The following is a 27,544-nucleotide window of genomic DNA, read 5'->3' on the forward strand; positions in this document are numbered from 1 at the left end:
ACATTCCTGAGCACTGACCCAGATGACAAGGCCCTCAGGAGCTCCTTGGCAGAAGCTGATTAGTGTAGGGATGGGAAGAGGTCTCTTCCCAGCTCCCCACCCTCAGTGACCCTTCAGGGATGAGGGGCTGATGTTTGCAGTCAGCAAAGGATGCTGAGTCTCAGATCTTGTGCCAGGCCATCTGGTCCCTGGCAGGAACTCTACAGAGCGACCTTGATTAAAAACTGGATGCGCCAATTCACATGGATTCCTGGCAGCCCAGAAAGCCTCTGGGGAGAAGGTTTCCCCCTTTCCAATGTAAGGCAAGGAGACTCTAGAAAAAGTAGAGAAGCAGCAAAAACTAGTGGGAAAGGACTGGGGCAGGAATCCTGGCCTGACCCCTCACTATGTGTCCTTTCCAGCTCTTTCTTTGATTTTGGCACTTTCTAGACAGCTTTAGAAAAGTATCCCACTTCCCCCTCTTTCATACAACTTAGATTTTTTTGGAATTCACTTCCCAATGACAAAATAAAACATTCTTCTTGGGGATATAATCTCCAGCAGATCGCAGAAGCAGAGTCTGGGTTGGTCCATCAGAATTACACTTAGGGAAAAAAATGTTAACAATGAAATAATTATTACACATCTATTATGAATTTTTTGGCAACCGAACAGGGCACTGAAGAAGAAGTTTGAGTTCTGGTCAAAAATATTCTAAGATATATATTTGGAGAAATATGATGTATATTTGTAAAGAAGAAGGCAGTATACTGGTATAATTCCACAATAAAGTGTTCTATTAGTAGTTTTTTAACATTTCACAGTGCCAAACACTTTATAGGAGTTGTTTCACTTATTCCACACAAATCTATGGGGTAATAAATCATTTAGGATGTTTTGGCTGTAAATAATAAAAAAACTCTGATTTCACTGGCTTAAACAGTAAAAAAAGAATCATTCTCTCATTTGACAAGAACTCTTACTACTACCTGAACTAGTCTAGCGGCGAAATAAAGTCTTCGTGGATCTAGATTATTTCTAGTTTTTCTCTCTGCCATTGTCATTGGCTTTGTCCTCTGACTGGAGACCAGTCATGGTTCCAGTGGCTGCCACACTTCCGGATGCCACATCCTCACATGCCCAGAGGCAGAAATGAGAGCTTTATTTTATATATCTCTAGCTGTATCTATAGAGATACACAGCATATTTTTTAATATTCTTCTCATGTCTACCAGGGGAAAGCCTTACCCAGAGACTCTTCAGCAGATTACCCCTTGCATTTCCATGACTGGACCCCTCAACCTGTCACTAGCAAGGGACATCACAAGACTGGCTGGGTCCAACCTGCTTCAATCCCTGCAGCCACAGCTGGGGCCCAGGCCCATGCCCCCTAATGCATAGGACAGGAAGGAGAGTAGAACCAAAATGAAGTGATTAAAAATGAAGTTCTATAAAAATAAAAGGCATATGGCTCTTAGCGTAAACACATATTTCCTTTTTCGAGTTTAAGAAACTGAGATTTTGAGAGTTTAAGTAACTTGTTCAAGGTCACATAACTTATAAACAGTGTTAAAAGGAAAATTCCTTAGACCAATTAAACTTAGCAGAGTTTGAAAGTGTAAATAAGGATCAAAATGTATAATAGATAATGTGAAATAGGAAGAAAAGGTGCAAAGGGGAAGAGGGAGGGGTAGGGGAAAGGAAAGAAAGGAATGAAATTAACATGTGAAAATGAAAAAATGGAAACAAAGTCTTTGTAAATAGAGGGGTAGAGGGATTGAAGGGAGGGCAGGGGAAAGGGGAAAAAATAAGAATCAAGATATATTATGTAAAGGTACAGATCTCCAATGATGAATGTCATTATATTGTACACCTAAAATGTACCAATAAAATTAATTTAATTTTAAAAAACCTTAGCAGAGTTTACTTGAACAAAGAAAAACAAAGCAAAACAAAACAAAAACAAGTCACCGATCTGGCAGCCCCCAGAATCCAAATAGGCTCTCAGAATTTGAAACCAACAACATAATCTGATAGCATTTATAGAAAATGGAAGTGCAGTAGAGAGGCAACTTAACTGGTTACAGCTTACTTACAGCTAATTGGTTATTGGGCTTCTTGCAATTAGCTAAAACTCAGCCACTGTGATCACACTCTCTATTGTTTTGATCCGGTGGGCCTCATATAGGAGCCTAATACAGGTCACACTGATGGCTGCCTACAAATTCTATGTAATGGTAGGAGAGCTGGGATTCAAAGCAGAACCCATAACCTGGCACATTCCAGATCAGGCCCAATACCCTCCTCGCTCTGCAGCCCTGCCTCCTTTCCTGACCCCATCTCCCAGCTGTTCCTCAGTCTGGGGTCACAAGGTTCCTCTGCACTCTTGAATCCTACATTGCACACTTATCATGTACACTTCCAGCCTCCTCCAGGGTGGGGACTAGCTCTCATTCATGGTTCTATTTTTCCCTCTACCAGTGGTGGCGAACCTATGGTACACTTGCCACAGTGGGCTGTCTGCTATCATTGAAAGCTCTGAAAAGTTCTCCGTCACTGCCCTGTCTCCTACACTGTGCTTATTTGCTTTTTAAGTGAGTCTTCATCTCTTTTCCTCACTGGACTGGACTTTTCTCCTCAGGATAAAGTATTATCTCCTTTTCTACGCTTCTTAAGCTTCACTGTAACCAGGATGTAGCCACAGGCCTAACATGCAGGAAATATTGAGAGTAAGTAAGGCTCAAACTTCAGACCCTGACACACCAAGGTTTCATGAAGTTCTACCTTTGCCACTTTCTAGCCATATGGCTTCAGACAGATGACTTAATTTACCTAGGATGTAATCTCTTCATCTACAAAATGAAGATATTTACCACACAGGGTTACGGCAAGAATTGAATAAGATATGTTGGTTTAGCACAGCCCTGAATAAATGGGAAGTATTATTTTTAATTAACTAAAATAAAAATGAAAATGAATGTTATACTGTATTAGAGTTTACAAGGTCCTTGCTTGTACATTTTCTAGTCTGATCTTCACAAGTATTGTAGGTACTAAATACATTAATTATGGGCCAATTACTTACCCTTTCTAAACTTCAATGGCCCAATTCTCACATTTATTATTCATTATTATTATTATTTATTATTCATTATTATTAAATGAAAAAAAACACAGCAACCTCACTGTCCATCACAGAGTAACTCTCAATATAATGTCAGCAGGGGCCAGGGATTTAGCTCAGTGGTTTTGCCACCTGCTGTGCAAGCGCAAGGACCTGAGTTCAACGTAGTACAGAAAGCTTTTTCTGTAAGGACATGTGCACATGTTACATTGGGTAATGGTAATAGTGCCCTCCACTTTAACTCCATGCTCCCTATTCATGCAGATCAGGAACAGGGTCTGGGCTGAGGTGGACATGGGCTAAGTTCTCTCTAACTCTTCTTCCTGTGCACCAGAATTATGAACACAGCCTGTAGGAAACACCAGCCAATGATAATATTTTTAGAAAATGCTTTTATAAGCATTATCTTTTTCAATTTTCACAATACCCTACTTAGCTAAGAAGAATGATTATTCTTTTAAAATAAATAGATGGTGCTTTTGAGGTTCAAATCAGCTATGTGACTTTCCAAATTTAGGAAATCTTGGACATTTCTCACCCAGATATCTGCTCTCATTTTTGCATGATGGTCTGCATGTGTTGACTTTGTGTCCAATATTCTCCTTTTATAATGATATCAGTCATATTGGACGAGGGGCCCACCCTCTCCAGTATGGCCTCATTTTAACTTAGATAATTACATCTGGAATGAGCCCTTTTCCAATATGATTATATTGTGAGATACCAGAGACATCAGTATGTGAATCTGGGGGGAAGCTACAATTGAATGGTTAACAGACACCATCCACAAGCAGGGTCAGCTAATGGAAACACATGAGAGGGGACTAGCTCTCCAAAAATGTAATTAAGCAATCTTAAAAAACCAAGGCCCTTAAACTCTCTCAGACTCAGTTTTCTCACCTGTCATGAGATTTCCAGCAAACCACCAGAAGTGGGGAGAGAGGCATGGAACAGATTCTCCCCATGGTCCTCAAAAGGAGCCAACACTGCTGACACCTTGCTCGCAGAATCTTAGCCTCTAGAACCATGAACGATGAATTTCTGTAGTTAAAGCCACTTAGTTTGCGTTCTTTGTCACAGCAGCCTTAGTAAACCATACACTCTGCTAGAGGAAGGGCTAAAAATTTGATTAAGAATTTACTTCACCTGAGTTTCATTTTTCCTTTGGAAGCTTCCTTTGCTTCTCCTAGGTATGCTATGAGTTTCACTAATCCAATGGCGGATTTTACTTTAACACCCTAGTTCCTGCACTGTTAATTTGGAGAGGTTTCAGATTCTTACAGGAGCCTTGCCTCATTTTCTACTGAGCTCTAAGCAGAGAGCAGCTTCCTTACTCTTTCCTGATGTGACTGGAGGAGTTTTTCCAGTCTCCTCATACCTAAAGGGCCACACTTCCAAACTTCCAATCCAGTCTTAATGCAGGAATTTTTTTAGTTCTCTAAGATCATAAAAGTCCCACACAGTTTGCTACATAATCAACCCATGAGCTTGAAGGTAAGTAATATCACTCATTTCTGAAATGAAAATAGAACCAGCTTCAGTTCCCAGATAGGAAATGGACCTTTTCTCATCTGCTATGACCCATCACCCTGCTTCCTCTAAGAACCCCATAGCTAATGGGTATTGCAGTCCCATAAAATCTTTTGAGTGGTTACTGTTGCTATGGAGATGATCCCTCCACCTTCCCCCCCGCCTTAGTCCACCCCCATCTCCATTTTCCCTTCCATGTTTCTCTGGTTCCACAGCCTAGCCCTGCTCAAGCCAGCAGAGCCTTGTAAAGGATATCGGCTCTTTGAGCAGCCACATGTATTCTGTGTGGCCGAAGACACCATGCCCTTCTCATGGCTTCAGGCCTTGTCTCCCACAGTCAATCCCATCAGGCACCTGCTGTCCCCTCCTGCCCAGTATGAGCGAATGCATCTCCTCTGAGCTAAACCTATAATCTCGTACTCTTCCTGACTCCTGGAATTTCTTCCAGAGTTGCCCTGCCCACCACTTTTTAACCCCATAAACCACCAAAGTCCATTTGACTTCTCTCTTTCAATAGTTTGAGTACTGCTTCTCAGGAAGCACTCTCATTTTAGGTACAAAAAGTGTTGCTCACCCTCCTGGGAGAATAGGAGGATCCAGACTTCAGAAAAGAAAAGACCTATTTGCCACTGTTGGAGTGTAGCTGGGCAGTATCTTTCATTCCTTCCTGACACATTTCTGTCTCTTTTCTAAGTCAGGAAAGAGGGGCTTTTACTACATCCGGGACACACACACACACACACACACACACACACACACACACAGAAACGTGGATTCCTTCTTAGTGGCAACTTGTTTATCTGCCATCAAACTGTTAAGAAAACTGGAGTGGAAATAAGGTGTTGAGGTTGTTTTTTTGTTTTTAAACCACTTTATATATGAATATTGCCAAAATGTATTAAAACATGTCTGCCATCTGCAATCAAGTATTTTGAGTTTAGTTATCTTTCATTTTTTAGGGTTCACTGACTTATCCTGTTCTGTTATCTAGGAACACTAGGGATGGTGAGAGTAAGAAGGGGGTGAGGACTGGGATTATCCACACTTAACCCCAAGCCATTATGAACTTTTAGATTTTGTTCTACTTTTCAGAATTTCCTGTACACGATCTTTAAAGGATAGTGGGGTATATCTGTATATTATTCTCAAAAAATTCTACTGCTTAACATGAATTCCATGCATAAAAGTATGAATCTGGGCAACCTTTCATTTTTCCTTTCTGTGTGTACTTCACCTTCCTCTGACATTACCCTCTCCCTCTCTAAGCACTCATGCTAGCAGCATATTATAATGAAAGGAAGTTGGCTTTCCAAAGTTAGACCACCCAGCTGAATTCCTAAATTTTCCTAAATTTGGAAAGTCACATAGCTGATTTGAACCCCCAAAGCATCATCTATTTATTTTAAAAGAATAATCATTCTTCTTAGGCTAACTAGGGTATTGTGAAAATTGAAAAAGATAATGCTTATAAAAGCATTTTCTAAAAATATTATCATTGGCTGGTGTTTCCTGCAGGCTGTGTTCATAATTCTGGTGCACAGGAAGAGGAGATAGAGAGAACTTAGCCCATGTACACCTCAGCCCAGACCCTGTTCCTGATCTGCATGAATAGGGAGCATGGAGTTAAAGTGGAGGGCACTATTACCATTACTCAATGTAACATGTGCACATGTCCTTACAGAAAAAGCTTTCTGTACAACATTGCTGGCAAAATATATATATATATATATATATATATATATATATATATATATATATTTTTTTTTTTTTTTTGGTACCGGGGATCGAACTCAGGTCTCTGTGCTTGCACAGCACGCAGCAAAACCACTGAGCTAAATCCCTGGTCCCTGCTGACATTATATTGAGAGTTACTCTGTGATGGACAGTGAGGTTGTTGTGTTTTGTTTTGTTTTTTCATTTAATAATGCTAAATTTGAGAATTAGGCAACTGAAGCTTAGGAAGGTTAAGTAATTGGGCCAAGTTCATGCAGCTAGTAAATGTTAGAATTAGAGTTTACGCTCAGGCAGAATAATTCTAGACCTCCACTTGATGACAGAATTTAGATATTTTGGCCAGCAGTGGTGATAGAGGGCAGGGAAAGAAGAAGGGTAATTTAGGGGAAGAGAAGACCGAAGCTCCGTAGATAAGGCCTCAGAGATACCACAGACCCCCAGCACACACTGCCAATCTTCTGAGTTCCGCTGCCTTTTGGGAGGTGTCAGATCCACTACCTCACAGGCTGCAGTGGGCCTCACAGCTGCCTTACATAGCTGGCACTGCAATTTCCACAAGATAGGTGGAGAGGGGAAAGCAAGGCCATAGCACATAGAAACATATCTGGGGTCTAGATCACCCCAGCCAGGGCCTATGGCCTCTTCATAGCTCAGCTACTGAAAAAAGCCTTCAAATTTTTCACTCTTAAAAACAATTTACAGCTTTAGATATTTCATTCCAAGCCAAACACGTTTATTTGGAAAAAAAAAAAAAAGCAGTTGTTAATCTAAAGCTGTAGTTATGAGCTGCTCATAGAGCCTGAAACACCAGGGTATAAATTTTTTGCACACATGTCCCCTCCAGCTACACACCTGCTCAACCTCTTTATATCAAAAAGGCCCAGGATCAAAAAGGATATTGAGTCATAATCTAAATAATCTAGAAATGACTCTAACCTCCTGTTGTAGCTGTTCTGATAGCCTAGACCACATGAACAAAATAGAATCATCAAGCAGTGGGCTCTTACCTGGGGTCAAAAGGGCTTCCCTAGGAAGAATGATTAAGGTTGCTGCTTCTCACCACAGCTCTCCACCAGTGTCATCATTTACTGACTGGACAGACCTGGATGATACTCCCAAAATTAATACCATTAATAATATTCTTATGCAACAAACACTGTGAATAGCTAATCCTCAAAATAAAATAAGTATCATTCCCATTGACAAAGTCACTGAAGTTTGGGGACTTGTCAAAGGCCACAGAGGCATAAGATAAAAACTGGGATTCAAACCCAAGTCCAGTTGGAGTAAAGCTTGGGTGCTTGCCCCTCTGGAACCTTCCCTCAACCCTCAGTCTCCAGGTAAATGGACTTCACCAACCATGCCTGGCAGACTCTTGGAACTGTATGTGCCAAGATGAGTTGTTCTGGCTGTAAAAGATTGAGCTAGGTAACTGTTTTCTCCCTGTGGTCCACAGAAAAGGGAAGAGGGGTCATCAAGTTGTACATCTCTTGCCTGGAAAGCCAGAGGATAGACAGATGAGAGCACAGTGCCAGTCTTTCTGCAGAAGTAGTGTATTCAAAGGACAATGCCAAGTGCATTCACTCAAAAGAACCCAGTCCCATTCCACATCTAAATGTCCAAAGAAAGTTTCTATTTCCCATTAATCTTTATCCCTGGAATTTTATTCCCAGGATTGGGGGTTGGAGTTAGCGTGACAATACGTGCTTCTCATTTGATTGGAGCATGAGTTATAACCTACCCAATTTCAACACTTAGAAAAGAAGCATAGCACTGAGTCTGAAAAGTGTAACAAATGCTACATTCCCACTGTGGCCCTGACTATTCAAGACCCCAGTTACCCCTTGACATCAGACTCAACATAAATGCCAAGGTCTTTTGTACACTCTCTCTCTCGAGGTATCTCTATTTAAGCCTTATGGTTTTCCCAACCCTCTTCCTCCGTTCCCAATTTAGCAAGAGGCTACCCTTCCCTCACAAATTCTTCCACATCTTTGAGCTTGGCTAATGCTTGAAATACCCTCTCACCTCTGCGTTCTTCTAAAACTACCATTTCTTTTTAAATTCAAAAGAAAAGATTCCAAGAGGTTTTCCTGACTAGCCCCTAACCCTACCAATTTATTAGCACTTTTTCAGTAGGCCAATAGTTACCGAGCTCCTCCCTTAGGGTCATCCAGCCCCTCCCGGGCCACCTTTACTGAGCCATTTCTACATGCTTGGCACAAGGTGCCCAGCACACCACCCTATGCCTCTGCTCCCTGTATGGAATATCTCCACAAAGAAGTTGTTTATACTTCTGTCTCAATTCCTGTCCTCCCATGCTCTTTTGAACTAACTTCAAACAGACTCTTGACCCCACCTCTCCACTGAAATTGTTCTTTTCACGGTCAGTAATGATTTCCATGCTGCTAAATCCAAAAATCAATTTTCAGTCCTTCTCATTCACTTCAACAATATTTGATATGAGCATCTGATTGCAACTTCTTTTACCAAAGTTATATTGAAAGGAGGTAAGGTAATAAAAATATTTTTCTTCATATTTGACCTTATGAAATAAAACTAAGATACATACACATACACAAACATGTACACACACACACACGAAACACTATTATTGTGTCATCTATGAAAGGAATCTGATACAAGTGTGATGATTCAAACAACTGGTATTTCTGCTAGTAATACACCCCTACCCTCCAAATGGTGACTAAATTTTGATATAACTCTGAGCAAAACAAAGATTAATGGTTCAAAAATGATTTAATGTTAAAAAATGATTTAATATTAAGTGCATAGTAAGGCATACTAAAAGTAGGGTAAGGTCTAGGCTTAAATAATTATAGGCCGTTTTGGTTTTCACTTAAGTGAATGTCTGTGTGGGACACAAGGCCATTCTTTTTGCTTGATACTGTCTCCTACACTTCAGAATATCTAATGCTCCTTAGGAAGTAGGCACCATGTGGGAGACAATTTTGCATGGATCCTACTCATTTCTTCATGGCTAGTGAGCAGAGACACTGACTAGCTTTATTCTGGACTGTTTTTTTAAAGGATATTTGTACAGCAGTTTTGGATCATGACCATAGTGGACCCCTGTGAGCAAAGGGTAAGCATGATTCTCGTCTATTAGAAAAGATTCACCCTTGCTAAGCCCAGAGTTCCTTCCCTGTACTGCAACCCACTGTGTGTAGAGGCCTCTCCCAGTGCTTTTCATACTACCTTGAAGAACTGAGAGCTGTGGAAGGGAAATGCAGATGCTCTGATTACTGCTATTGCTGTAATAAAGCCCTTTGTCTGTGACCTAAGAGACTTAAATCTTCTGCCACCAAACATGAAACTCTGGGAGGCTAATTTGTTACCAGAACTATATGCTAGCTCCCAAATCTATTTTCTCTCCTTTATCTCTCTTCAAACTCCAGACATGTATATCCAATTGCCATTAATAAATAAACATCGACAGACATCTCAAACTTAAAATACCCCAAATAAACTCCTAGTCTTTCCCTAAACTCCTATTCTCCCTAAGGCTTTTGCCATCTCAGGAACATGTGAATTAATCTGATTCTTTATACATATTAAAAGCCTTGATGTCATCCTTGATGTTACTTTTTTCCAGTATCACACATTTAATTGACCAATAAATCCTCTTGACAGTACCTTCAAAAAACATACACAATCTGCCCTCTTCTCACCATCTTCATCCTACTCTTTCTGGTCTTTGCCACTATCAGCTCCCTTTTGGTCCCCCTGCTTCCTTCTTAACTCCTTAAAGTCCAATTTCAACATAGCACCCCAAATGGTCTCATTTAAGCTTGGGTCTGTGTAAGTCATTTCTTGGCTCAAAAGTCCCTAGTGACTTCCCATTCCATTCAAAGCAAAAAGCAGAGGCCTGTGATTACTTGTAAATCCCTATGTAATCCAGCCCCTCTGCTCCTCTCTGTCCGCTCTGCTCTCCAACCTGTCTCTCCCTGGCTCACTCAGCCTCAACACAAGGGCTTCTTTTTGAACCCCAGAGATGTGCACCCAGTTGTCAGCAATGCTTCCATTTAGATGTCTAATAGGCATCTCAGATGACTCCTGGTCATTTCCCTAAAACATGTTAAGCATGCACCTGCTTCAGGGCCCTGGTGTCTGCTGTTCCCTCTTTCTAAACAACTCATCCAAGATGACTCACTAGCTCACATTTATCAGTCTCTGCTTAAGTGTCACCATTATGACACAGATCTTCACAGATGACCCTACTTCAAATTAACAGCCCTACCCCGACATGCCTGGCATATCATCCTCTCCTCTCCTCTCTCCTCCCCTCCCCACACCTTTCTCTCTTCTCCTCCTCCCCACTCTCTGGCTGCCCTTTCTGGCCTCTTTTTCTGGGCCCAGGGGACAGGAGATTGAGGAGAAAAACAATCTCGCAAGGCTAGCATGTTTGTCTGCACCCTCTGGGTGACCTTCTTTCTCCAGTGGCACCTCTGTGGCTTCCTCAGAGACCAAGTGATCACACACAGAGGGAACCTGCATGTTTGCAATGCCCTCCTTCAAATGGCCATCCTCAACTCCTCCTCTCAACCCTAAGGCCCCTTTCATCCACCATGGGGCCTCTGTAGGTCTCTTAAAGAAGACTCCAGTTCTCCTGGCAGCCACAGGTTCATGTGTAGACCCTGCACACAGTGTCCTTGGCCCTTCTGTCAGTAGGCATGAGCCTTGCTGGCTCTGTCCAGGCAGCTGCAGCCCCAGGACAGTCTGTTGCTCCTGGACTCCCAGGTAAGCATCAGAACTTCCCCTGATCTTCCAACTCTGGAGTGTATGTGCCCACTTTCCACATAACACTCTTGAAGCCCCATGTACATGGCTGAAGGGGACAGGAAGGGCACCCCTCATCTTGCCCACTATCTGGTGGGGAGTGGAGTGCAGGAAATGCAAGGGACACTGGCACACAACTGTCTTCAGAGAAATCACTACTTCCTATCTCTGGGCAGCCTCAACTTCTGTGCTGGAGCTGAATCATGAGCAAAAGCAGAACCACTGATGTGAGGCCTCCCCTCTGAAAGTCCTGCAAGTCTAGACACTCTAGTGCCTGCCCCCACAGGAATGATGGTGGGACGTTGGTTAGACAGTTTTATTGCTAGCCTGTGAAGCTTCTGCTGAAACAAGAGAAGAGTTGTAGTTAAGATGCTGTCCTAGTGTTTGTGGAACTGAATTCCAAAAATGGAAAATGAGAGGATGGCCTCAGAGGAAATCTACTACTCCTGAGATCTTTCCAGAAGACCAGTGCTGCTAAGAACAGAGGGTCTGATGAATTCTTAGCGCTCTTTGCTGGAAAAGTCTTCAGCCAAAAGGTTAGGTCAGCAGGGCATTAAATGTTTGAAAACACAGCTGATTAGAGGTAGATGTGGCAGGACACATGGAAAAGATGACCGTGCCACACCATCATTTGTAATAAGGAAGGTAACAAGTGAGAACAGTCAGCCTTATTGTTCAACCCAGAACTCATTCTATACTGGACCTTGGGGTCCTTTCATGAGAAGAGTGTGTCACCCCTACTAGGGAACTGCCTGTTGTAATGCTAAACTTTCTTATTTAAACATCAGAACTTCAGCATATCAGTTCACTTCTTTGCCACCAAACTCTACATTCCAATAGAATTCTTGGGAATCTGCTTTTCACCAGCTTAGAGAATGGAATACAGGGGAAAAACAAAAACAAGTGTAGGAGATATTATCTTTATTTAAACACATGCAATGGTCTCCATACCCTGCCTACTACAATATGAGTCACTTGATTTCTGCTATTAATAAAGATATACCTAGCTGCATTTTACTTATGGAATAATGGAGACTCAACTTGATTGAGAGCTTTTTCCCCATAAAAACATAAGAGAACAAGATAGCACAAATTGCTGTTCCCAGAACACTCTCTGGGCTTTTCTGCCAATGCTCGTAGTATGTGCTCCATCTAAAAGCCTCTGCATACCTGCTTGGATTCCACCATTCTTAAAAGGGCGGCTTCGGTCTAACTTTCTGCATAGACTTGTCCCCCCCCTTCCCTCCAAAGTGGGAGCAGCTGTCCCTTCTCTAGCCAACAGAACTTTCTGTCTCTTTTAGGATATGTCACAGTCTCTTTTCTTTTTCTTGTTTTTTTTTAAGGGGCTTTTTTTGGGGGTCTTGTTTTTTCACTTTTCTTTTTTGGTACCAGGAATGGAACCTAGGGCCTCATGCTTGGTGGGCAGGCGCTGCACCTCTGAGCTAAATCTCTGGCCCGACAATCCCTTTTCATTTTTTTTTTTGGTACCGGGGATTGAACTCAGGACCTTGCACTTGAGCGGCAGGCGCCAGAACCACTGAGCTAAATCCCCAGGCCCCGAGAGTCCCTTTTCTAATATTGCTATTTGTGCACATCCTGTTTCCCTACCAGCATGTTAATTCTTGAAGACAGAGAGAGTGTCTTATGGACAAGATATTTCCCAAAGCATTTAATACACACATTAGAGTAAGTATGTGAGTCACAGCAGGTGTTCATCACATGCTTGTTAAATGAGGCACACAGAGGCATTGCAAAAGATGGAATCTCGGGTATCCTGGTACCACAGCCCCTTGTTTGCAGCTTTTGAGAACAAGATCTGAGGGTTTGTTGTCATCAAAAGTAAACGCTGGCCAACTGCCAGAGGGCATCTACCCCATCCTGGCTTCTGCTTCAAAGTTCCCCCAAGTCCCAGCCGCAGTCCTCTTGATCTTTCCATGTTTGCTCATTAAAGTTAATTTGGGACATGGAAAGATCCAGGACTAAATATTTCATTAAGGCCAGGACATCCTAATGCAGCAACTGCAGATAAAACAGGTAAAATAGAGCAAAGGTTATAAGCATGAGGCAGCAAATATAGCACCTTGGGCTCTCCATTCAGCTGATGTCTTCAGTCCACTCCAGGGATGCTGAAGCTATGAAGGGCAGTAGACGTGTCTTCTCACAGAGACATTATGTGTCTTCAAGCATCTCCACAGCTGTCCTTCCCTTGGGAATAAGGAAACTATGATTTGTGTGAAAACAGCCATGTCTACAGTCTTGTATGATATTATTAACAATATCAGCTAACATTTTTAGGGTTTGCACTACATGCCAAATATATGCTCATTTTTTAATATAGATTATCTCTTCTATTCCTCACAGTAACCCTCCAAAGCGGTTTTATTGCTGATTCTGTATTACATATGAAGAAATGAGACTTAGAGAAGTTATTGATTGGGCTAAAGTCTCATAAATGCGATAAAGCTGAGATTCCAACAATGTCAGGGCCTTCCTAGAATCCATACTAATAACCACTTTACTCTACTGCTTCTTGAAATATCTCAAAATTTCCTAGTCTTTTTTAGTGGTAGAAAAGATACTAACATAATAACACTTTATTAGATGGTCCTACTCCCAGTGAGGTACCTACCAGTGAGGGAAGGCCTTAGTTTTTAGTAAATCGCATACATAAAAGTTTGCTTATTTGTGGAACAAAAGAATAATGACACAAATTATTGGTGTTCTGAGAAGCCAAGGACAACTTTGCCTGTGTGACATATCCTATAATCGTAAAATATGGAATTGTTTGTTTGTAAGGTTTTACATAGCTAGAGCTGAAATGGTGAGGAAAGTTGGAGAACATAAAAATGTAGTAATGTAATTAATCTCAAGTTCCTCTAAATTTCTATTCTAACAGAACTATCTTTTGGGGAAAATTTTTATTCTAGTAAATGTAAAAGGAAGAACTAGGGTACCAAATACAACAGTTAAATCCAAATGCAAAACTGGTCACAATAAATTTAAGTATCTTAAATTCTTCTGTTAAGGTAACATAGATTTTCAGAATAACTTAAAATACAAAGTCAAACTTTACACATTTGCAAGACATATGCTTAAAACAATGGGTAACGAAAAGGTTGAAATATAGGTATTTGTACTAGAAAAAAATTGTAAAGTATATAGATGCTAAAATGGTAACATAAGACAAAAGAAAATTAAGGCAAGAAGCATTAACAAGGACAAAGATATTATCTTCTTCATATTATATTCAATTTACCAAAAAGATATCAGTTATGACCCTTAATTCATTGATAATGTGGCATTATGTTTTTTTCTTATTCAAATATACACATAAAGTAAAAACTAGTAGAAATAAGAAATTAACAATCCAGAAGCTTTGTCAAGAGTGAGGAGGGAGGAGAGGGGAAGAAAATGTAAGAAGAATTAAGATGTGTAATATACATGCACCAACTCCCCATGATGAATGTAATCATTATGTACTGCAAACAAACATGTTATAATAAAAATAAAATTAAAAAAAAATAGACCCACTGTCAAAGAACATACCACATTCATCTCAGACATAATGATGGTATATAAAAAATTAATGGGAAGATACTTCTCAAGGAACATTTATGAAGAAAAGCAATATAGACATTTTCAAAAAACAATATCAACATAAAAAGACTAATAAAAGAAAATACACTATTTAGAAATTAAAAGACATTCTTCTAGATGGCTTTTGGGTTAAAGAGAAAACAAAAACTAAATGGAAAAACTATTCAAAAGAGAAATAAAATAACTCTACATATCAAAACCTATAGGAGATTCAGCAGCCAGGGCTGCCCACAAGAGCAACAGACAGAATAGAGGAGTGGTGAGCAGCAAAGAGAAGGCCTCTCCAACCAAGGCTGGTGGGTGAGAATTGAAGCCCAGCAGGAGAGCAAAGATAGCCATTGTAATAAAGACACAGTGGACTACAGTGGTTGGTGAGTGGTTTGGATCAGCACCTCCTACTGGAACTCAGACTTGCTGTGGGAGAGGGGCAGCTTGAACTGGCAGCAGAACCCTACAGAGTTCAAACACACAGGAGGGTCAGGGAGCTCAATTCCAGCCTTGCAACCAGAAACCGGCCTGAATCTCAGTGGACTATGGCTGGCTTGCTGAGATTTAGTGACTTCGATCTGCATGATGCTGCCCACATTGTCTACCAGCAACAGCAGAGATACCTTGAAGGGGACTTTTTTTTTTCTTATCTTTTTTCTTTCTTTTTCCTTCTTTTCTTTTTTCCTCCGTCCTTCCTCTTCTTTGTTTCCCTCCTTTCTTGTTCCTTTTTTCCCCTTGTTTTATTTTTTCTTGATTGTTCTTCTATAATAGCATGAATACAGTTTCTGGTTCTTCTGTTATTAGTTTGTACTGTTCTGCTTTTGTTCCTTCCTTGTCTCTCTTCCTCCTGTCTTCACCAGTTTCCCAAAGTTTACATGATCTTCCTGCACCCTTTACCCCTACTTCTAACCTTTCCCTCTCCTTCTATTTCTCTATCTCACCCTGCAACTCCTTCAAGTGTACTTCCTGAAAGGTAAATTTGCTATACTGAAGGGGTTATTTATTGCATATATATTTCTGGTTGGTCCTAGATTTTGATACATAACCTCAAGTCTAGTTCATGTGGTTGAGGGTGACAGATAAATAGTTACCACAATTTGTCATTTTCTAAGCTGTGTTTGATGCCATTGTTGATGCTGATTGTATTACTTTGGCCAAGGTGATGTGACTGCTCTAGTCAGCTGTTCTTCCTGGTATACTGTGACGGACCAGCCGTCACCAGTCGAACAGTTCCGGAATGGGGGAAAGGAGGACTGAGAAAAATCAAGAGAAGAGACAGAGTCGGGAGGGCTCCCAAGACCGAGCAAGCAAGTTTATTTTCACCTCTCTTTTATACAGTCAGTGAGTTAGGTCATTAACCATGACCTTTATCCAAAACACCTGCTTCATTTGTTGCTCGTTTTCTAGACACTCCTCGCCCTCATGGGCTACTTTGTTTCCTGGGGTTACAGAAGGTTCACCTTGTTACTAGGGCAAACTCTAAAGGGAAACATCGGAGTTAGTGGAGAGACACGGTTCCCCATTACATAGTCTCCTGGCCATTTATAACAAAGGGTAAAATTAAAATGAAGCTTTTTGGCTGACACCGCTCCCCACATCTCCCCCTGTTTTATATAATATGATCAAGGTCCCTTGATCACGCAGATAGACTGTGCCTGTCTTAGGCGAGGAATATAAAGAAATCCCTTACCCGTCATGGAGTCAAGAGCATCATTATACTCTTGTTTTGTCTTAGGTTGGTGATGTCTTATACTCCTCTTACCCGTCATTGACTACCAGCCTCTGCAGAGGATTACATCGTGGGCCTAGGCGGCGCAACATGTAATTGTAGACCATGGATACTTCCAGCCAACTTCATTGAGGAATGCATAAATACCCGCAATAGCACGGGAAGGATCATGCATCCAAGAAGCAACCCTCCTCCAATAATTGCTACAAAAATGAGTAACCGTGTAAATGAAGATGCAGATGGCAAAATTTTTCTAATTTGCCCAATAAAATCCTGTGCAGCCTGGGCTGCATCAAATTTTAAAGGTTCTGCATTTTGGAGATCCATAATTTCCTTAAGAAGCCGTATTAAATCCAATGACACATTTGCACTGTGCCAAATTCCTTGCAAATGTTTCCTAATCCTATCCCACTCATAGCCGGTATCATTATACATCTTACTAGTAACACAAATCCATTGATAATCAGCATGACATTTCAGTTTGCTTCTAATTTTGAGCCCTTGTATTTCGTTTCCTAAATATGTGACAATTGATTATAGGGCATCTATTTTTTGCTCCATCTTAAGATCTATATCCTTCTGTGTCCTTAAGGCCATAGTAACATTTTTTGACAGCTCATTAACATAATGCGCATTCTGTACAGACTGTGAAAGGGCAACAGCGGCAGTAACAGCAGTGGCTATAAGAGATATGAGTGCAACTACTCCAGCAATAATTAACCCTACTACTCTTTTTTGCCTACTTAGAGCCTTATTAATTTCTTCCAACACCTGCAATCCTTGATCTGCATACCATGCCCCCGTAACATTAACAGGCATCATAACAAATGCTGGCTGTTGCAAAACCATTACCTGATTCTCTGTCTGGGTAACACAATTACTTATTTGACAATCAGAACAAGTAATATTATAATAACCATTACCATTTTGAATATTAACATTTCCCACAAACAATACATAAGGGCGCATGACACAAGCAGTGACATTTCCTTTGGGATGATAAGAATTCTCGGGTTGGGCTTTAACCTCATCCAAAGCTGCAGCCAATTTCCAAATATATGTTTGAGCATATCTTTTGTCACTCCACCATAACCCTGCAGAGAGTGCTGTTTCACTTAACGGTGGGGGACTAGGAAAGGGGGAATTATACATCTGGGCAGAGACATAATCTCGCGATGCAGACCAGTCTAAGACATAAGTATCAAATCCAGTAATATTATATTTCACAGGAGCATCCGCCACACATCTCTTCCATGGAATAGTCTTATTAGAGCATTCTCTCCTCCCACAAGGTGGAAAAGTCTGAGGCACTACACCAGTAGTCTCCATACCCACAGGTAGATGTAAACGGACTCCAATGATCCTGCTTTTGCATTGATCTACCTGCCTTCCTACCAAGGTGCAAGCACTCAGTCTTATACACCCGGTCTTGTTGATTCTGGAGAAACATATGGGGGTTCCGGTTCCTGATCCAGTATAGTTAAACGATCGGACCTCGTTCTTGTCAGGGGCCACTGGCTCATCCAACAGCCTGGTATTATTCACCCATACTATTACTTCTCCATTCTCCCAGCTCATTGGATGTACAACAGGTGGATCAGGTACGTAAGTCCAATAAAGTTCTCCATTACACACCATCATTAGATTCACCAGCAGGACAGTTGTCAGAATCATCTCTACAGGCAGAAGAACTTCCCGTGAAATGGACCAATCTTTCAGGCAGCCACCGGGCACCTTCAGCGTCCTGTGGAAAAACACAACATGCCCTCATCCCCATATTAGTACCGGACTGGGACCGTTCCATACACCCATGAGGGGATCTTTCCATTTTACCAATGTGTATGATGATTTGGTCTCTGGATGCCATAATCTTTCCGCTGCAGTCAACCCTTGAGCATCCACAATCAAAAAATTTAAAACAAATAATGCATGGTTTAGATAATTTTGTGGGGATAGGGGATATAACTCCCCCTTTTTTATTTTAGTCAATTGATTTTTAAGAGCACCATGGGCCCTTTCCATAATCCCTTGTCCTTGCGGATTGTATGGAATCCCCGTTCTATGTACAATATTTAATTGATTACAAAATTGTCTAAAGGCCTTATTGATATAGTCCGAGCCATTATCAGTTTTAATTATGGAAGGTAGCCCAACGGAAGCGAAACATTTTAAACAATGAGACATGACATGTTTAGAGGCCTTACCCACCTGGGCTGTAGCCATAATATATCCCGAAAATGTATCGATGCTGACATGTACATATTTTTGTCTTCCAAATTCAGGTATATGAGTAACATCCATTTGGCACAACGGATTAGGTTTTATTTCCTGGGATTTACCCCATACTGTGGGACAGAGTGATGCAATGGGCAAGCAGAACATTGCTTAACAATCTGACGTGCTGCTTCGCGGGTTATGTGAAACTGTGCGCGCAAGCTGCGGCTATTTTGATGATGAAGTTGATGGGAACGTGAGGTCTTTTCAATTTGGGTGAGCATCATTAAACGCGTTGAGCGACCAGCCAACTCGTTACCTTCAACAAGGGGGCCAGGAAGGCCAGAATGAGCTCTGATATGTTCATTGAAAAACGGTGTGGCCCTTTGCCGAATAAGATCTCTTATTTTTTGGAATAAACGTAAGATCTAATCCTGTGATGTTTGAAGCAATTCAGCAGTCTCTAATAGTGGGATAGCTCTAGCAACATAACAACTATCGGTATACAAATTAAATGGCTGTTCTGACAAGACTTTCAACACTTTAGCTACTGCTGATAATTCTACCACCTGAGCAGAGGAGGACTTAACAAAAAATTGATGAACTTTATCATTTAAAACATAAACGGCTACTCCTGAGACAGATCCATCAGTAAATACCAGGGAGGCGGCCTCAAGAGGTTGTTTAGACACCACTTGGGGAAAAACAAAAGCATGTAATGAGGCGAAATGTAACAGGCGATGACATGGAAAATGATTATCAATTTTGCCTGGATATCCTGTAAGGGCTATACCCCAATCACCTACATTTTGGAATAACCAATCAATCGGTTTATTATTATAAGGAATAATGATAGCAGGGGGTTCTTGCCCAAAATAACTCCGGGCTTCAAAACGACCCAGACTTATTAATTGGGCCACAGCTTCATAATATGGAAGTATAACCTTGGAGGGAGAAACTAGCAGATGAATCCACAAAAGCAGCCCTTGTTGCCACAGAACTGCAGTGGGCGTATATTTAGTGAAAAGGATGCCCAAAATCCATGGCTGGGTATAATCCATATAGGATATTTGTTGTTCTTCAATGGCTTTTTCAACTAACTTGATAGTCTCCCGGGCAGCCAAGGTTAATTCACGAGGAGAATTGGGATGTGGATCTCCTTTTAGAATCTCAAAAAGGGGCTTTAATTCTCCGGTAGTTAACCTCAAAGAGGGCCGGAGCCAATTAATGTCTCCTAATAATTTTCGAAAATCATTTAAAGTTTTAAGACCATCTTTTCTTATATGTAACTTTTGGGTTTGCATACTATCTCTAAATAGGGTATACCCTAAGTAGGAGAAGGGAGAATGTCTCTGAACTTTTGAGGGGGATATCATGAGCCCATGGGCTTGTAAGGCTTTTTGTAAATCTGAAAAGGCAGCCAACAAACGTCCCTCCTTCTCATCTGCCAAAAGATCATCATCCATATATTGAATGACATACACTTGAGGATACTCTGCTCTAACCTGTTTTATAGCGAGAGCAACATATTTTTGACATAAAGTAGGGCTATTAGCCATACTCTGTGGAAGAACTACCCAATGATATCTTTTTACTGGTTCTTGAAAGTTTATTGAGGGAACACTGAATGCAAAACGTTTACAATCTGGAGCCGCAAGGGGGATAGTAAAAAAGCAATCTTGAGGATCAACAACTATTTCAAAGGTTCCCTTGGGTATGGCGGAAGGTCGGGGTATACCTGGCTGAAGAGCCCCCATGACTTCCATAGTGGCATTAACTTGCCTAAAATCTTGTAAAAGTCTCCATTTTCCGGACTTTTTTAAATAACAAAAATAGGTGAATTCCCAGGAGAGTTAAAAGGAACAATATGTCCCTTGTCGAGCTGTTCCTGTACCAACTGCTCGGCAGCCAATATTTTGTCCCGGGTAAGGGGCCATTGATCTACCCACACTGGCTCATTGCTTTTCCAAAGGATCAGGTCAGCATGGGGTACAGGGGGACAAATAGCCTGTGTTAAAAATAGCCAAGTCCTCTATTTCCTTGATTTTCTATATATTGTAAGGGTTCGCATCTCCCTTGACCATGACGTCCCAGGCCCTGATTGGGTAGGAACCCTTGATTGAACATTTGGTGAGTAACTTGAGTATTGGGGCTATATAAATAAACTCCCATATCTTTCATGACATCGCGGCCCCACAAATTTACAGGTAACCCTGAAATAACATAGGGCTGGAACAATCCTGTATGTCCTTTATTATCAATCCAAGAAAGCAGATCACTGCTTTGTTCAGTACTACAAGTTTGACCTATTCCTTGTAACTGAGTAAGAGATGCTGTTTTTGGTCACATCAAAGGCCACTGATTGGCTCGAAGAACCGAGACATCTGCACCTGTGTCTAGCAATCCAATAAATTTTTTCCCGTTTATTTTTAGTTCTAATTCAGGTCTATGAGTCCCAATATTTTGAATCCAATACACATCAGATGATCCAAAACCTCAGTTACCTCTTTTAGCCTGAATGGCCTTATTGGGCATCGGATATTGAGGCAAAATTAATAACTGAGCAATCTGTTGTCCTGCCTCTATCACGATGACATCATGGGAAGTGTGGGCCAGAATTTTAATTTCCCCAGTATAATCTGCATCTATTACCCCAGGGGCCACCACGAGTCCTTTCATAGTATTGCCACTTCGACCCAAAAGAAGTCCTACAGTATTTAGGGGCAGGGGACCCCAAACCCCAGTAGGCAGGGCTTGCATTCCCGTATCGGGGGTCAATACCGCACGGGAGGAGGAAAAGAGGTCCAGTCCTGCGCTGCCTGAGGTGGCTCGGTAGAGTTCAGAAATGGATTGTTTTTCTGGGCTGGGACGAAATTCTGAATGGCCCCATACGCTTGTTTCGGGGCCTGGGGCTGGCCCCTCCTCCCGTTTCCCGGTAAAATATTCCCTAGTGCATCTCCTTTTGATCTACAATCCCGAGCCCAATGATTTCCTCGTCTACATCGAGGGCAAAGCCCTGGTTTTTATCATTTGCGGTGTTTTTTTCCTGCGTATCTCCTTCCTTCACACGACGGGGGCATTGTCTAACCTGATGACCCATTTGGCCACACCCGAAACAACTTCCTGGTGGCCTGGGAATCCGGGCTCCCCGCCTCTGCTGTACCAGAATTTGCTGTACAGTTTTTCCCTGTAAGGCGGCAGCCATAGCTAAGCCTTGGGTATAGGCAGGTCCAATTTCAACACATAATCGAATATAATCCGAAATAGACCCTCGATTTTTATAGGGCCGAATGGCTGCCTGGCAGGGGGCATTAGCATTTTCAAAGGCCAATTGTTTAAGGAGCATAGCACTAGCATCTGATTCTCCTAACAACCGTGTAATCGTTTGCATAAGGCGATCGACAAAATCTTGAAAAGGTTCATCAGCCTTTTATCTTAGACAACTCCTCTGCGTGCTGGCCGGAAGGGGGAATTTTGCGCCAAGCATGTTTAGCCGCAGCATTGGATTGAATAAGTGCCTCCCGGCGGAGTTTGGCTTGGGCTCCAATGGTGCGAAACTGTCCTTCCCCGGCCAGCATGTCAAAGGTAAAATTGATCCCATTCGCAGCATTTATCTCAGCTGCTTTCCGACATTGTTCCCCAAAATCAGTTTTCCACAACAAATAGTCTCCGCCTGACAGACAGGCTCGAGCAAGTTGCTTCCAATCCTCCGGTAAGAAAACATCAAACGAGGTGAGTGTATCTATCAGAGCTTGTGTAAAAGGGGCATTGGGGCCATACTGAGAGCAGGCCCCTTTTCGTTCCTTTAATTGTTTAAAAGCAAGGGGGCGATAATTAGCCTCCATTAAATTATCCTGATTATCATATCGTTGTATCACAGGAAAGGCCCTACTGTTGATGATATATGGAAAGCCTGGGATTATTTCCCAGCGATCACCTCCTTCAGCCAAAATTTGCTGCAGGGGGGAAAGCTCTTTATTCCCTTGAAAAGTTTCAGGTTCTCTATTTTCCTGGGACAAAAACGCCTCCGGCAGGCAACGAACGACGCCGGGAGGCAGTCCTCCTGATAACATCCCCTCAAACTTCTGTCTCATTTGTTCCATTTCCTTTTTAAGATTTTCTAGTTCCATATCCCATCTTTTATCTTTATCATTTCCTTCCATAGGTAAAGATTTGTCATCTTCCTCCTGTGCTGCCAAAGCAACCACAGCGGGAAGAGGCCAACGATCATCTAAAACTTCCTCATCTGAAGGATCAACATTTGGAGGGGCAGAAGGGCCCTCATTCAAAAAGGGATTAGTGGACAGGGGACGGCAATCTTCCTCCTTCTTTTCTTCTGCATATTCTGGCATCTTAAAGCTTTCGTGCCGTGGATCTAAACTATCGCGTATGAGAGTCCATAGACTAAAGGCATCCACAGGCACCTTGGATGGCCCGTGGCCGGCATAATAATCCTGCAATTTCTTTCCTACCTTATTCCATAATTTTAAACTAACAGTTCCCTCCGTGGGGAACCAGGAGCAGACTTTTTCAACAAACTCTAAAAAAAGCACAGAGCTGTTGATGCCCGACGCGCGCACCTCAGGCCTGTAACGTATTTTTAAGCGTTTGAGCGAACAGCGCCCTGCTACTGCCTTGCCCCATACTCTCCCGAGTATTATCGCCGCCCGTCACTTACCGAGCGCCCTCGTATTCCTGCGGCGTCCTTCACTCTGGTATCCCTCGTATTCAGGTCCCTGTTCGGGTGCCACCTGTGACGGACCAGCCGTCACCAGTCGAACAGTTCCTGAATGGGGGAAAGGAGGACTGAGGAAAAAATCAAGAGAGGAGACAGTGTCAGGAGGGCTCCCAAGACCGAGCAAGCAAGTTTATTTTCACCTCTCTTTTATACACTCAGTGAGTTAGGTCATTAACCATGACCTTTATCCAAAACACCTGCTTCATTTGTTGCTCGTTTTCTAGACACTCCTCGCCCTCATGGGCTACTTTGTTTCCTGGGGTTACAGAAGGTTCACCTTGTTACTAGGGCAAACTCTAAAGGGAAACATCGGAGTTAGTGGAGAGACACGGTTCCCCATTACATAGTCTCCTGGCCATTTATAACAAAGGGTAAAATTAAAATGAAGCTTTTTGGCTGACACCGCTCCCCACAGTATACTGAGATTGAGATTGCCTAAGGGTCATGAAAAACTCAAAAGCTGCAGCTGGGGATTTAGCTCAGTGGTTCCAGTACCTGCCTTGTAAGTGAAAGGTCCTGAGTTTGATTCCCGGTACCAAAAAAAACCCCCTCAAAACCCAAACACCAGCTATACCTGAAAGACACCTTTAAGAAGCAGTCATTCCCTGAGGGTTCTAAATACTGCCAATAAAGATACTAGCAATAAACAATATACAAGCATCAAGCCAGGAATTAAACCAAAAACATTAAAAACAACAGAAATGAGAAGATATCTAAACAAGATGCAAACCCAGACTTCCAGATCACCAAAAGCAAATCCAGAGAGCAACAAGATAAAACAATCTGAAAGCCAACCACCTGGACTCCCTGAACTGCTAACAAGGTAAGTAATAAAAGAGGGTCTGGAAAAAATGAAATCAGAAATAATTTCTCAGATAACAGCAGAGATGGTAACCATAATAAAAGACATGATTAATAACTCTAGAGCAGATACAGATAAAAAAAATAGAAGAGCTGAGGAAAATGAGAGAATCCATGAATACCCAACATAGGAAAGAATTGGGAAACATAAAACACATCCAACCAGATATCCAAGAAATTTAAAATTCCACCGAATGTTTCCACAGCAGAATAAATGAATGTGAGGACAGAATTTCAGATATAGAAGACAGGATGGTGGTTAGCGAACGTGAAAAGAAAGACTTCTTAAAAATAGGAAGGGATCATGAGAAATAAATCCAACAGCCACCAGATGATGCAAGAAAGAATAATTTAAGATTGATTGGAGTCATTGAAGGAGTTGGAGATGCATAAAAGACATAAACTTTTCACAGAAGTAATTACAGAAAACTTCCCAAACAGGAAAAAAGAATTTGACATAAAGATAAGTTAGGCACATAGAATTCCAAATAGCCATGATCAAAAAAAAATCTACACCTAGGCATATAATACTCAAGATTCCATAAATAGGGAAGGGTGGAGGGGGTGAAGGGTGCACAGGTAATGGGGAAGAAATAAGAATCAAGATACATGATGTACAGGTACAAACACCCAATGATAAATGTAAACGTATTGTATACCTAAAATGTACCAATAAAAGAACTTGGAAAAAAAAAGATTCCAGAAATCCAACACAAGAACAAAATATTAAAAGCAGTTAGATAAAAGAAACAAATTGGGGCTGGGGATTTAGCTCAGTGGTTCCACCGCCTGCCTTGCAAGCACAAGGACCTGAGTTCGATCCCCAGTACCAAAAAAATAAAATAAAATTAAAATTAAAATAAAAGAAACAAATCACATACAAAAGAAAGTCCATTAGAATCACAGCAGATTTTTCCACACAAACCCTCAAGGAAAGCCTGGAGAGAAATAGTTGAAGCCTAAAACAAAAACATTCTTCAACCCAGATTGATGTATGCTGCAAAACTGTCTTTCACAATTGATGAAGAATAAGAAACTTTCACAACAAAGAACATCTGAGGAACTTCATAAATACCAAATCAGCACTCTGAAAAATTCTAAACAATATTCTAGCAACAGACAATGAGGGTCACAACTCCATGAAGCCAAGTGGAATGAATCCATCAGTCAAGGCAATAAATTAAATGCAAAGGGGGGGAAAAATCCAACAACAGGAAAAGATCATGACAAGGATAAATCAATACATATCAGTTATGACCATCAATGTTAATGTTCTCAATTCACCAATCAAAAGAAATAGAATGGGTCAAGAAGCAAGATCTAACAATATGCTGAATAAAAGAAACACACTTAATTCAAAAAGAAATTCATAGACTGAAAGTCAAAGGATGAAAAACAATACTCCATGTGACAGGAACCTGAAAGAAAATAGGGGTAGCTATACAATTTTCTGGATAAAGTGGATTTCAAACCAAGACTAATTAAGAGAAAGGTCACTATATCCTTGTAAAGGGAATAATACAAGAGGAAGAGATGACATTCATAAATATATATTCACCAAAAACTAATGCACCCAACTACATAAAAAAAATACTAATGGGCACGAAAAATCAAAGAAGCACTAATACAATAGTAGTGGGAGGGCCAGGGATTTAGCTCAGTGGTGTCATGCCTGCCACACAAGCACAAGGTCCTGACCTTGATCCCTCATACTGGAAAAAAAATAGTAGTGGGGGACCGCAATACTTCACTGTCACAAATAGACAGATCAACTAGACAAAACAATAAACAATGAAATACTAGAACTCAATCAAACTCTTGAACAAATGGATTTAATAAATGTTTACAGAGTGTTCTACCTCACAAAAGCAGAATACACATTCTTCTCAGCTGCACACAGCTCATTCTCCAAAACAGATGACATACTAGCTCATAGAACATGTTTAAGTAAATGCAAAAGAACTAACGTTTTCCCCTGTATATTATCAGATCATAGTACAATGGAATTGGAGATCAATAGCCAAAGAAACCACAAGAACTTCATAAACACACAGGAATTGAATAACACACTCTTGAACAACCAATGGGTCACAGAGGAAATTAAAGAAGAAATTAGAAAGTTTCTACAATTAAATGACAATGCCAATACAACATACCAGAATTTATGGAACACAATAAAAGCAGTCTTATGAGGGAAATTCATAGCAGTGAATACTCATATTAGGAAAACAGAGCAAGCTCAAATAAACAATCTAATGATGAACCTCAAGATACTAGAAAAAGAAGGGTAAGATAAACCTAAAGCTTATACAAGGGAGTAAATTATAATGATCAGAGCAGAAATCAATACAAAGGAGACAAAGAGAATGATAGAAAAAAAATCAATTGAAGCAAAGAGTTGGTTCTTCGAAAGAATCAACAAAATTGACAAAACCTTAGCCAACCTTATCAAAAAAAAGGAAAGACCCAAATCCATGCAATTAGGCATGAAAAGGGTGAAATTACAACAGATCCAGCAGAAATCCAGAGGATCATCAATACCTACTTCAAGAACCTATACTCCAATAAGATGGAAAATACAGAAGGAATGGACAGATTCCTAGATATGTGTGAATTACCAAAGTTGAAAGAAGAAGACCTAAAAATTCTAAATGACCCAATATCAATCAATGAAATTGAAAACATAATTAAAAACTTACCAACTAAGAAAAGCTCAGGTCGTGATGGCTTCACTGCTGAATTCTACAAGACATTTAGAGAGGAACTACTGCCACTACTATTTAAACTCTTCAATGAAATTGAAAGGGAAGCAATACTCCCAAATTCATTCCTGGATCTACTTGATTCCCAAAGCAGAGAAAGACCCAACAGAAAAACAGAACTATAGGACAAGCTCACTAATGAACATAGATGCAAAAATCCCTAATAAGATACTGGTAAATAGAATGCAGAAGATCATCAAGAAGATCATACACCCTGACCAAGGGGGATTCATCCCAGGGATGCAGGGATGGTTCAACATACCCAAATCAATAAATGTGATACACTATATTAATGGAGCCAAGGACAAAAACCATATGATCATCTCAATAGATGCAGAAAAAGAATTTGACAAAATCTAACACACATTTATAATAAAAACTCTCCAAGAAATTGGAATAGATGGTCTCTCCCTTAATCTGATAAAAGCCATCTATGAAAAACCAACAGCCAATATCATACTAAAGGGTCAAAAACTGAAATGCTTCAC

The 27,544-nt window shown here is 41.0% G+C and overlaps 1 protein-coding gene and 1 pseudogene across 9 annotated transcripts in view; one reads left to right on the forward strand and one right to left on the reverse strand.

Moving 5' to 3' along the window:
• The window catches only part of LOC101724563 (transmembrane epididymal protein 1A), a 35,855-nt gene extending 10,743 nt beyond the window's left edge, over window positions 1-25,112 (reverse strand). Inside the window, exons 1-2 of one of the 9 annotated variants that reach the window (XR_002397823.2) lie at window positions 23,374-25,086; window positions 13,248-13,372 (exon numbers count right to left, since the gene is read on the reverse strand). Coding sequence is in view for 1 of the 9 variants with exons in the window: in XM_087194384.1 (XP_087050510.1) it covers window positions 17,016-18,155 (1,140 nt within the window). In the remaining 8 variants the exon portion in view is untranslated. Of the gene's footprint in view, window positions 1-13,247; window positions 13,373-16,033; window positions 18,226-23,373 lie in introns of those variants that run through there. The other 8 variants (XR_002397822.2, XR_002397817.2, XR_002397821.2 and 5 more) reach the window with 8 other exon arrangements.
• On the forward strand, window positions 6,137-6,254 carry LOC147823116 (small nucleolar RNA SNORA51; annotated as a pseudogene).
• Window positions 25,113-27,544: the final 2,432 nt, after the last annotated feature.

Source organism: Heterocephalus glaber, unplaced genomic scaffold (genome assembly GCF_053883595.1).
Source record: "Heterocephalus glaber isolate CG9 unplaced genomic scaffold, H.glaber_assembly_v1.0 deba00001600, whole genome shotgun sequence".
Lineage (NCBI taxonomy): Eukaryota > Metazoa > Chordata > Mammalia > Rodentia > Bathyergidae > Heterocephalus > Heterocephalus glaber.